We start from the raw sequence: 12,945 nt of genomic DNA, 5'->3' as shown, positions 1-12,945 counted from the left end.
ACCTGGCCTTCTCGGCATGGGTGAACCTCTGAACCACTTGTGGCTGCCGGACAATTGGCCCAATGCATGTGCCAATCACAAGGACTGCAGCATCAACTGCTGCAATAATGGCAACGGCACCAGTGACAGTAACATGACAACATACAGCCGACCAGGTTAGTGCATGTCAGGTCTCCGACATGCGAATAAATCAAAACATCTGCGACCGCGATTACATTTATATTTTGTTCCCCTTAGCCGATTGCATCGCCAACTATGGAAAGCACCCAGACAACAAACACGGGGGACAACTTGGCTGTGAGACAGCTATTTATACAGACGTGAACCTCAGCGACAAACTCAATGACATCAAGGCATTCAACAATTCCAACTTGTGCTACGCAAGTCCGGGAGGAGATTCATCAGATGCTTATGAGCCGATCCCTTATGCTACCACCCAACTTATTCAGGCCAGCATCAAAAACAAGGCTCATGCACTGGAGCCTATGGACATGCCCTGCTGGAATCAGCCACCAAACCCTCCTCCGCTACCTAAAGCAATGGCCACGCAGATGCAATACAATATCATAGAGCAAAACATTCTAAATAAAGGTAAGGTCGGGTCAAATAAGACCAAGAGGATAAAATAAGCTGTTTCACATTTTAACACTGCTTTTTTTTCTTCAGATCATCCACAAGGAAATGAAGGCTTAGTTCATCACAAAAGCATCCCCTACAACCATAACCCAGATCACAGTCTGGGGGGCTCGCACCACAGCTCAGACAGGGGGAGCAACAGCACCTCAGGTAACGCCCAGGGCCGCGCTTCTCACATCTGAAACAAATCAAGCCAAACGGCGCACACTTTGACTTTTCCGCTAATTTCTCAGGAAGTCAAAATCAAAAGAAAGGACCGCGGGCCATGAAGACTCCAAAACATACTGCAGTGAGCTGGGGAGATGCTCTTTCTCCTCCTCATGCTATTGCCTGGAACGGTGATGAGTACAGCCTCCCCATGGAGAAGAGGTGGGCTTGTTTTCTTTTTTTTTAATTATTAATAAATCTCTTGTTGCCTCTGCCACAATTCTCCCAAGAGCCCACTTGCGGTTGAAATAAGTATAAGATTGACAATAAAACAAATATATGGTCTCAATTGATAGATGAGTTAACAACAGAGTGCAAAATGGTGACATTCGAATACATTTGTTTCTTAAAACTAAATCAACTCAGGGATTAATAGACAGTAAAGTCGAGGGATAGGTAAGGGCCGATACCCGTTATCAGTACTATGAGGCTGATACTCGGCCTTATATCAAGTGAGGTACCAGTATTGACCACCCTGTTGTGGCCATTTTACAATCAGGAACTAGAAATTAGAAGAATCGAAAATTCCCTTTAATTTCATGTAATTTCAAGAAAAAAAATGCTGTATTGTGATCAGAGTTATTAGAGTTTGGGAAATTTCATTTTAATTACTTTTGATTTCGTTTTGAGTTTTGTCTTTTAAATTTGGTTAGTTTTAATTAGTTTTCGGGGTGGTTCTCTTAGTAAATATTATTAGTTTTAGTTATTTTAAAACTGATTGGTTTTAGTTAGTTTCAGGATTAGTTTTAGTTTAAAAAAAGTGCATTACTTGTGCGCAATATTTAAAAAACACCATGGTAAAATTAGAAAAAGTAACACATTTATTATCTAATGTTGCATTTTGACTAAGTTAAATAAAAAAAAGCAGGCAAGCCAAGTCAAGCATAACAAATTGTCGCCGAGGACTGACGTCATCTGAAGATGCTTTTCTATTGGCTGCTGCTATTTGACGTCACTTCTGCGTGACACACTTTCAAATGTCCTTATTCAAGGTTAATATCAAAATTAATCAACTTAAAATCATCCTCCAAGGTCTAAAACGAAAGACATTTTCGTTATAATTAGTTAGTTTTGTAAACATAAAATGTAGTTTCAGTTATTTTTCATAAAAAAAAAAAAAAAAGCATTTCCGTTTTTTATTTTATTATAGTTTTTTAAATTTGAGTTTTTTCGTTAGTTTTCATTAACTAAAATAACCTTGATTGTGATACATAAGTCTTTCTTTAAAAATATCTGTTATTGTGTTTTGGAGGAATTTTTTTGCCTCAAAAATACTAGCGGCATTAATAATTGCTATCGATTTTGATGACTACTCAAGCGTTGAGTACTCGTACTGGTATCACTCTGAAAAAATGTGTTTTCGAACATCCCCGTAAGAATGATTACTTTCACTTCACTTTGCCACCACCAAATCAGGAATACAACCAAAAATGTTAAACCTCTAATGGACAATTTACAGTAACTTCACTGTATTAAATTATAATTAATTCAAGCCGTTTCTTTTTTTTTTCAAATTCAATCAGTTTCAAAGGGCTTTTGTATTATTTTGTCCAGTACCTCACGTCAGTTGTCATTTCTTCCAGTTTTGATCCAGAGAAGAGAACAGAAGGCTGCCCGACTCCACCAATTAGAGGGGCAGCATCTTCGCCCCCCGACGTGTCCTTTACTCACCAAACCACCACACAGCCACATGGAATCATGAGTAATGGTGTGCAGGATGGAGTCAACCACTTCAGGTAACCATCTTTTAGCAAAACGATAAACAGCCTGTAACTCTAACGTATAAAAAAAAAAAAATATATATATATATATATATATATATATATAGTGATAATGTTTCACACATTTTTATTATTATTGTGGTTGTAGAGCTGTAATGCACACTGAGCTTTTTTATAACATAACCTGTATTCTGGAAAGACCTCATGATACCTCAAAATGACCTAAAAATGTATGTGAACCTAAAAAAGATGCACCTTCCCATCTCTCCCTGCAAAACACAGCTCCGCCCCTCTGTACATGGACACTGACGAACACGAAGAGGATGCAGAGGAGGAGACAGCGCATTGCGAAAACCACTATCATCTGCACCAGAACCAACAGCACAAACAAAAGTTGCCTCACAACTCCCCGCACAAGCTGCTTTTCCACAGGCTGGAACAGACCCCCGCCTCCAGCACCGGGGACCTGGACAGATCGGTCACGGGGTCCATGGTGAACAGCTGGGGCTCGGCTTCTGAGGATAACTTATCGTCAGGCAGGTCCAGCATTGTCAGCACCTCAGAAGGCTCTTTCTTCACGGATGGAGATTTCAGTCAGCCAGAAGGCTTGCGTATGTGCCGATACCCAGAGGAATCAGGTGAGGGGTGACTTCAAACATATTTCGGGCAGATTTCTTTTTACAGAAATAAGACAAATAACGGATGAAAATGGCAGCAGGGGTGTCAAACATATGGCCCGCAGCCCAGAGCCGGCCCGTTAGTGGGTCCAGTGTGGCCCGTGAGGAGAGAACAAAACTGCAGTTTTTCACTAAAATTAACTGTTACAGCTAATTTTGTCACTTAACTTTTGACACTTTCCCATTCAAAACTGACGCTCAAGCAAGTCGAGGACAGCAGCCAACCAGGAACAAGCGTGAAACTAGTCTACCAATCAGGAGCGGGGGTTCGCACAGCGAAATTTGCAAATGCCACTGGTAGTAGCTTGCCTCTGCGGCTTGGCTGGAGAGAAAATGTTGAGTCTCCTCCCAGAAATGTCCCGGACAAGCCAAAACAAATCCGTAGGACTGCACCTTTAAGATATTTGTTACTCAGGATTTGATGCAAAAATGTTGCGCTCATTTTTCTTAAGAAATTTCAGATTATTTTCCTCAAGTTCAATCATACTGAAGCGTGGAACTGCCAATGTGTAGTAAACATTTTCGAACGTATTTAAATACGCTCAAACGCACTTTAAACATACTTGTAGGCTAAATGCTATGAACGTAGCATATTTTCCCATAAGGCAATATGGGAAAAACACCAAACCTAAATCATGCATTGCAGACATTTTTTATTTTATTTAATTTTCGAATGTATTGCAATAATGTTGGCCAAATGTTTAAAAAAACAACAACGTTTTTTCTTCTTCACACGAGCATGCGCATTATGGGAAAATATGCTATGTTTGCAGCATTTAGCCTACAAGTACGTCCGAACGCATTTGCAAATACCACACATATCAAATACCGTATCGACTACAGGTTAATTTACATATCCCAGACAACAAGTACTTACTCTGAAAGAGTGGCTTTTTTATCATCGTTATTATTATTTTAAATCTCAGGGCAGCGACATCATCGACCCAGCAGTCCCATGTCCACAGACAGCAACATGAGTCCTGCAATAATGCAGAAAAGGCCCAAAAGATATAAGCAGAACCAATGTGTGCAACCAAGCTACCATCCCAAAGATGTCTTCAATGACGGTAAAACATGGAGAAAAAGTTGATGCAGCGAATGTGATCCAATGGATCTCTCACTATATAAATATCTGAATTTGTGTGTGCTCTATTCTCTCCAGACTCGTTCATGCCGCTGAATTTCCCCAGCCAGATGTCCCATAGCGACTTGAGAGTAAGGGGGGCAACGTTACCCCGGATGGGTTCTGGAGAAACCCGAGGCCGAAGAGGCAGTACGGGGACTCACCGGGTCAGAGAGGCGCCATTTGAAGACGGCGAGAGCCAGGACGGAGACAAGATTCTACCAAGGGGAAAAGGAGGCAGCAAAAGCAAACCGCACTCAGGTACTGGATGGGTAGCGTTGCTCTCTGTATTGATTACATTATCGATTGTATTGATTAGCCAACCCAACATGCTTCTTTTTATGTTTCCTGATCAGAATGTGGCGACATTCTTCTGTACAGTCGCCCGTCTTTCCCATCAGGTCCAGCTCAAAGTGAGCCCGATGAGCCCAATGCATCCAACTTTATATCTTGTGAAGACTCGAGGATCAAACACAGAGGACAGATGGAGTCTGTGGGAATAGACGAGGTAAGCCAGGAAGCAAAATAGACAAAACCATTATGATATTACAGAGCTACTGTACATTAGTGCATCAGGGAATCATTTGGCAAAGGAAGTGAGATTGCAGGATCCCATGAGCACTGATTTTGGACGTGCACTAAAATAAATATTGGTGATATCATATGTTCTTGCATGTTGTTGATAACACGTTGTATAATTAAAGCAATAGGTAATTATCTTCACCAATTAAATACAACTGGAAATCAATTTTTTTTTTCTCAATTAATAAGTACGGTACCATAAAATCCAGTGTATAACAAGCACCGGTGGATATTACACCCATCCAAAATCACCCATATATATATATATATATTAGGGGTATTAGAAAAAATCGATTCGGCAATATATCACGATTTTACAGCGCACAATTCTCGAATCGATTCGATATGCGGCCGAATCGATTTTTAAACATACATTTTTTATGGGAATATTCAACAAAACGTCTTACTTAGGGTTAGGATTCACACATTAAGCATGGAAGAATGTTATATTAATGGAACACTAAGCCTTAATATTTTATTTCAGTGCTGTTCAAACATGAAACAGACTGCAACCTGAATTAACAGATAAATAATTACATTTTCATACAAATCTTACAGTGTACATGTACAAGTTTACTGATTAGTATTTTCAAAATTTGAGTAAAAAAATAAATAAATCACAATAATCAATTTACAGATTCGCATCGGGATAAATCGGTATCGAATCGTGACCTATGAATCGTGATATGAATCGAATCGCCAGGTACTAGGCAATTCACACCCCTTGCATTACTTGTAGTATTTGTAGTTGTAGTAGTACTTGTTGTAGTAGTAGAACTTGCAGTAGTAGTAGTACTTGTTCATGCAGTAGTAGTTGTAGGACTTGCAGTAGTAGTAGTAGTAATAGTAGTACATGCAGTATTAGTATTAGCATTAGCATTAGTATTAGTTTTAGTTTTAGTAATAGTAGTAGTAGTGTTGGTAGTAGCAGCACTTTTAGTGCTTGTAGCATTTTTATTTATTTATTGCAACAACAAAAAAAAGTGAGTGCTATTTCCCGGGATTTTACAATATATTCTGTCGTCCAGACTGAACAACAACAACAACAAAAAAGTTCTGGCAACCCACTTCAGTTTCTCTCTCTTTTTCATAGTTCCTGAGAAGTTGAGAACCCTTGTGATGACGCCACAACATCCTAGCAGCTGCTTCACTGAAGAACTTAACGATGAGACTGGGAAGGGGGGTTGTTATTAGAGAAAAAAACTCAAAAGCCGCACAATAAATGCTCTTTTCTATATAAACATTTCTCACTCAGTGTTGTTGGAAAAAAAAAGTGTTCATGTTTATGTCTGTGGACTTGATTCTAGCTGACCGTCCGTCACGAGACTGGAGTGAAGGGTCTTCACCCGGCGATGTAAGATAAATGCGCACGCTATGGCTGATGTGATTGTCTACAAAAATATTGTACATGATGAGCATTTGTCATATGTTCTAAAAATGCTTGTGTCATTTCCAGACATCTTGTAAATTGTTTACTGCCACAGAAGTGCTTCAAATTGAAATTTAATGTGACAGTGTTAATGTTTTATAAGTGATGTACATCTTGTCCTCGTATGGTTTGTTCTACTTCGGTTAGAAAAGCACAATCACTTATTTTATTATTATAACTGTACGCATTTGTGTGGAATTGTGTAAATCATTTGATTATTGGATTTATTGAAATGAATGTCGATCTCAATTGTGCATCCAGTTGCGTACATTTTAAGCTGCTTTTATTCTGAAATGAGATCTCGGTTTTGGGTGTTTTTTTTGCATGCGCAGTTTCCTAATGGATGTATTACCTAAAGGTTATGCTCTTGGACTTATTTATTTACCCCCCCCCCCTCCCTCCCTGTCCACCTGAGTCCAGTTCATCTTTTTCCCTCTTTACTTGACCTTGGCCACAATTTTCTTAAAATTAAATCCACTGTCTCCATTCACTAATCATCTCATACTGACCTAAATGGATTCATGAAACAGTTTGCCAGTAAATTGATTAGATCCCGTTAGCTTGGGAAATCACGAGGGTTACTCTCACTGTACTCTATGGCGGTAAAACAGCACTAATTGAAATATCACAGTGTATTTGATAACATTGCAATATTCATTTGTCTAAAGAAGAAAAATCGTTTGGACTCAAATAGAATGATACCTTTTATGACTACACAAATGGACATTGTGTATTATGTTTCCAGAGATTTTTTTATTTTTTTGCTGATGCTAAAGTAGCATGCAACCCACACAGCGATCCATAATAGTCGACCAGGCGTGTTGTTTTTCCAAGAACATGAATGTAATCACCCTGCTATATTCTCTGGGATTTCTGTATTTTGACAGCGATGTAGCCAAGGCCAAAGGTCAACGTTATCTGACTTGTTATTTTTTTTATCAAGTTCTATCTGATTTGACATGTAACCTGGGGTGAAAGGTCATATTGTTGATTTAGTTTTTCTACCAGCACTCAACCGATTATCAACCAATGGTCCTGACTGCTAATCAGCACTTGCTTCATCGACACACTTGTCTGCGCCCGTTTTGTACTTTTGTAATCTTCCTTAACCAGTCATGTGCAAAATATTCAACTCATTAAGTTTATTTATTTCATGCTTCAGCTAGCAGTATTGAAAGCTTATGAATTGTAAAGAGTAGGAGGCAAGAAGGGTATGCGCTTCAATCGTGTGGAAAATGTTCACAATTCATTTCTTACAGCGGTACTGTACTATTCCGGAGAATTGTATACATTTGGAAAAATAGCTGTCATTCTGTCCAATTGTTTATAAATTAAACCTGATTTACAAACGTGAGTGGGTTTTTGTCGGATGTCTGTGTCATGTTGCGCAATGTGAACTCAGACATTTCATTTGGCAAAATTACACTCAGGTAAATAAACATTGGTGTTCAAATATTTTGTCATTGTCACGCACGCACATACACATACTCACCCACACACAAAAAATAAATAAAAATGTATATATATATATATATATATTAAAAAAATAAATAAAGAGCAATGACGATGACATTTACGAATGAACAATACTGAGCTCTTTAAGAAGAAAAAAAACACACACCAAAAATTTTTTATTTTGTCATTTGATATACATTTTGTTGATAATGTCTTAACTGGCTTTGTTGTAACCTTATCAACATAAAATGCTACTTCATTTACATAACCCTGAGTCAAAACACCGTAAATCGATGCACGGATTAAAACCCAACCCCAATCATACAAAAAAGGCTTGAATTTTTCATCCTTTCAATCCAATGAAAATTGGACCGAATTTAAATGTCTGCTTGGCTGCAGTTCAACTTCACAACACAATGGGAAAGCACGGTTGCATTTTAATGCATTCCACTTTATTCTGCTCTCACTAATTCTGGTGTTGGAAAGAAATAGGATTTTTGCTACTCAAAAAGAAAAAAGCAACAAATTCAATACGGTCGGTCTTCTATGATCCAACATACGTTGAAGGAAAAGAACGACGACATGTCAAAGAATAACATCGACGTGGGATTAGGATGAAGACAGCTTTAAAAGATGAACAAAAATGAAAGAAAAAAATTAAAATACACATACTGCATACTAAAGGACTTTTCTTCCTTCCCAAATTGTTTCCACTTTGTACACAAGTAGCATGTTGTCAGGCAAAGGGAGGAACGCATCAAAATCTGGAGCCCCGTAACGACTGATATTTTCCCAATGACATCACAAGCAAAAAAATATATTGAACAAACATACTATCAATTACATACAAAGTAGCAGTTGTCTTCAAACGGCGAGTCATTTTTACTTGTATTAACTCTTTTCCGCATTACAACAGTTAGGAATGTTCAAATATTGCTCGAAAGATTTTATGAGTGTGATATCGTAAATTCACTTGGACATCATTGGAATGGAAGATCTTGAGCTGGAAATAGAATAATATTCCTTAAATAATATGGCATTTCGTGGTAACTGAAGTCAGTCAGAGAAACCACGACATCATCAAAGACGAATATGTTTGAACCGTCTTTGGAAATTCACAATACTACTAAGTATGTCTGCCTTTTATTTTTACTTTTTGTTTTGCTTCTCACCGAGGACATCTGTCTACACGAGGTTATTCGGAAATGTTTGTGTTGGATTCTGAGAGTGTGTGTGTGTGTGTGTGTGTGTGTTCTGCCAAGTTTCATTTTCAATTATAGCAAGTTTATCCAGTAGCTTCTCTCCAATCTGTTGACGAAGAGCTGGCCTTGACAATGTGGCGGAGTTGCAGGAAGGTTGATGGAGGGGAGGGCTGAGGGCTGTCAACCCTTTGCACTCGTTTATAAGACAACTAAGCGACAGAGACGTTGTGGATGACTGCCGTGCTGTTGGAATAAGCATCTTCCGCACTACCGGATGAACTGAGCCATATGTTAACATCAGTGATCAATTTTCTCTCATTACAGCTCAGCAAATGGAACTCGGCCCCCCCCCCCCCCCCCCCCCCCAATTTGTTTGGGTGATCAACTGCAGTTTGTGCCGGTGGCTTTCTATGGCTTTTACCAACAGTTTTTCTAAGCAGGGTTTCTTAAATTAGATATGAGATACGAGACCAGAATAATACTATTTAAAAAAAAAGAAGTGACAAACCGATTCATTGACCCAAAATACTCTCATGCAGACCAAGGTGACCAGATTTTCAAAATTCCAAACCAAGAAACTAAAATGTTGCTGAAATGAAAATCAAATACAATAAATTCTCACATGGCCCCAACAATCGGTTTGCTAAATGAACTAAAAAATATATATAAAACGGGATGTCGGGATGGGAACTGTGTAAAAATAAGCCAAAAATAATAGAGCTAGCTAAATCAGCATAGACTAATAGACTAGACTATACTTTGTCGAGTATAAACCTGTCGCTTTTGTATAGCCAGTGTTTGTGTTTAAATATCCACAATTATTAATGCTAACGTTAGCATGTCAATGTTGTTAGCATTAAACTAAGCAGACTTTTATAAGGCAAAGTGAAGTGGCTTTTTTTAAACACTGTTTGTTTAGTTTGACTGTAGGCTAAACTTCAACTGGGAGTGGCATTAAACAGCTTGAAGTCTCTTTTTTGCTGAATATTTGCAAAAATGGGACGTCTGCTAAATGGAGTTCGCCTCCGCCGTAGTGTTCATATCATAAGTTTGCGCTCAGAAGCCAAAGCAAAAAAATATTGCAGATTTTTTACGTCTCATTTATAGAAAACCCCGTAGCCTACCTCAAGGCGCCCACTGTAGTTTTAAAGCGATCAAAAAACGTTGAGAACAATAGATAACGCGGCGACACGTGCGAAGCTCATGAGTTATGAGTCTCCAAGAGAGTGAGCGATGGCGCCGGGATGTGAGACTTCAATTTGATGGAAAGGTTTGTTTGAGGAAGATTAGTTTCTGTTCAAGCAGACAGTTGGTGAGGAATTAAGTCGTGTCGGAGATAATCAATGTGCTGGGTGAGCTGAAGCTTGCAGCAGCAGTTGTAAATTTAAATTTGTTTAAGGAGATATATGGCTGTCTGTCACTGAAACGGGAGCGAGGGAATGCAGTTTGATGCCGCGAGGACTCGCAACCTGACAATATTGTCGGCAAAAATAGAGGGCATTCAAATTGTTGTTGTTTTTTTTTTAAATCAAATTGTTCCTTTCCTGGTTTTTTTAATATCAATTAAGCTATAAGCTGTTATCAAAAATAGAACATTGCATTATTTATTCAGACGCACAACAGCATAATTCGCCTCCAAACAAGCTGCAATGTAAAAAAATAAAATAAAATCATGCTCGGCTGAGAGGTGCTCACACCGCCCTCCCTTCGGAACAAATGTAAAAACATATCTCTACTGTCACACTATGCCAGCAGGATGTTGTTGTCTCACATTTCATTTTAGGATGTCAAAACTCTTAAAAGCAAACGGCTTGGGAAGTGGTGCAGAAACAAAGTTCTCTAAGTGGGCTAAACAACAACGGTACACGATGCAGTGGAACGCTGTGGTGTAAACAGCAATATTTTCTCCAACACGACAGATGTTCCCAAAGTTTTGGATTGGGGAATCAAAAAAATCCTACAATAGATGAAATATAATATAAAATATATATATAATACATATAACCAGACTGTATGTTTACTTTTATTAGGTCAGCATATGTAATTGACTTACATTAGCATATTTTGCACTCTACCAAATGCCAGTGTAGATTTGGTGCTCATGTTGCTTAACTCATTCGCTGCCATTGACGGATATTGACGTCAAAATTTTTTTATTTAACATTTTTTCCACTTTTGTTAACAATAGTATGAAAACCTAGATTTAAAAAAAAAATGTATTGTACATTTAGAACAGATATAAAATTTGCAATTAATCACGAGTTAACTATTGAAGTCATGCGATTAATTACGATTAAAAACAATTATTATGATTTTTTATCGTAATTAATCGCATGACTTCACTAATTAATTCACGATTAATCACACATTTTATATCTGTTCTAAATGTACAATAAAAAAATCTAGGTTTTCATACTCTTGTTAACAAAAGTGGGGGGAAAAAAAGTGTTAAACTAATGAAAATGGTTCAAATGAATTTTTGACATCTATAGCCATCAATGGCAGTGAATGAGTTAATATGATCCTGTTTAATGACAACAAATAGCAAAAGTTTGTACACAATTTTACTTCAATACTCTTAAGAAGACGGTGAGTGCACATTTTCGAGATGCAACAAAAAGGCAGCAGACCGATCAGAGCGAAGAGGATGAAAATAAATTGGTCACTGAGGGAGAGCTCCAAGCCACGAGACCATGGCCTTTAGCTTCCCTTCAGGAGCAGGTCCGCAGTCTCATGTTGTTTGCGTCATAATGTCTCAAGTAGCAATCGTAGTAGCAAGTATCCAAATGTCATGAGTCACATTTCAGCGGTTTTTATTTATTTATTTATTTTTGTCAATTGTATACACTGTGGAATCAAGATGACTACATTCAACTGCTTATTGGGCTTAGTACACAAAATGACATGCAGTAATGAGATGGATTCCTCTTTCTGTTTGTGGTCCCTTCTGGCTGTTTTTCAAGATGTTTATTTATTATTATTATTATTATTATTATTATTATTATTATAGTGTAGACTTGAGAAAATAATGGCAGGAATTAAATAAATAGCTCTCGATTTTCTTCAAGCAACAACATTTACCATTCAGACAGATGATTTAAACAAAATAAGTGTGGCGTATTTGTGAACTGAATTTTGTATGTCAATGCAGGTTTGTGTGGAAGAAAAAAAAAACATGAATGTAAAGTAAATGCTAAATTCACCAAATGTCTTCCCATCCCCGCAAAAACAAACAAACTTTAAAGTAACAAACACAACAACGAACCAAGACTATATATACTATATACAAACAAATTGACGAGACGACGAGGCACACCTGGTCAACGCACGAGTTGCTGGAGAGAGCTGATTGAGACCCCGTCCACACGAAAGCCAGTTTCAATGTATCCTCACAAGTTTCTTCCTGTTTAGGCCGTTCGTCCACGCGCGGTTTTTAGAGCTTGAAACCGATCACTTTTGAAATCGGGCTCCAGAGTGGAAAGATTTCAAAACGCGCCCCGTACGTTCCAATGTGGACACCATACTGTCAACAACAATGGCGGAGAGCCGTGTCGTAGTCGTTTTGCGTAGCCTCCTTAGCTTGCTTATGCTTTTGCAGCAAAATATTTAGCTTCTTTATTCCCACGTTCAACAAGCGGTGTTGTACTTGAATCGCCCGCCATTGTCACTTCTCCTGTGTTCGTCTTTTTCATGTTGTTTTGATACATGCAAAGGCCATGTTTGTTTTGTAGATTGCAATAAAGTATTCGTCTTCTTCGCTGATTCTTCTTCTACGCTTTCAGTTAACTCCCTGTGGCTGCGCTACAGCGCCACTCCAGACTCGGCATATACATTACAAACCGTTAAACGTCCTTCTCGCAAGTCTTGAAATGCTTCTGTGTGTACGAGATTTGTTTGCGGAACGAAGCTGGCT

General features: G+C 38.3%; 1 protein-coding gene across 6 annotated transcripts in view; it reads left to right on the top strand.

Annotated features, from left to right (window-relative positions):
- LOC147160902 (roundabout homolog 1-like) overlaps positions 1 to 7,729 on the top strand; it is a 113,342-nt gene extending 105,613 nt beyond the window's left edge. For all 6 annotated transcript variants that reach the window (XM_086098505.1, XM_086098501.1, XM_086098503.1 and 3 more), the window contains 10 exons: positions 1 to 155; positions 238 to 591; positions 667 to 786; positions 870 to 1,005; positions 2,427 to 2,579; positions 2,847 to 3,202; positions 4,168 to 4,308; positions 4,404 to 4,625; positions 4,721 to 4,872; positions 6,040 to 7,729. In XM_086098505.1, coding sequence (XP_085954631.1) covers positions 1 to 155; positions 238 to 591; positions 667 to 786; positions 870 to 1,005; positions 2,427 to 2,579; positions 2,847 to 3,202; positions 4,168 to 4,308; positions 4,404 to 4,625; positions 4,721 to 4,872; positions 6,040 to 6,054 — 1,804 coding nt within the window. In that variant the 3' untranslated portion in view covers positions 6,055 to 7,729. The remainder of the gene's footprint in view (positions 156 to 237; positions 592 to 666; positions 787 to 869; positions 1,006 to 2,426; positions 2,580 to 2,846; positions 3,203 to 4,167; positions 4,309 to 4,403; positions 4,626 to 4,720; positions 4,873 to 6,039) is intronic.
- Positions 7,730 to 12,945: the final 5,216 nt, after the last annotated feature.

This window comes from Leptonotus elevatus, chromosome 16, assembly GCF_054856555.1.
Source record: "Leptonotus elevatus isolate MCC_2025b chromosome 16, RoL_Lele_1.0, whole genome shotgun sequence".
Lineage (NCBI taxonomy): Eukaryota > Metazoa > Chordata > Actinopteri > Syngnathiformes > Syngnathidae > Leptonotus > Leptonotus elevatus.
The sequence above is the reverse complement of the archived record's forward strand: the minus strand, read 5'-3'. Positions and strand labels throughout refer to the sequence as shown.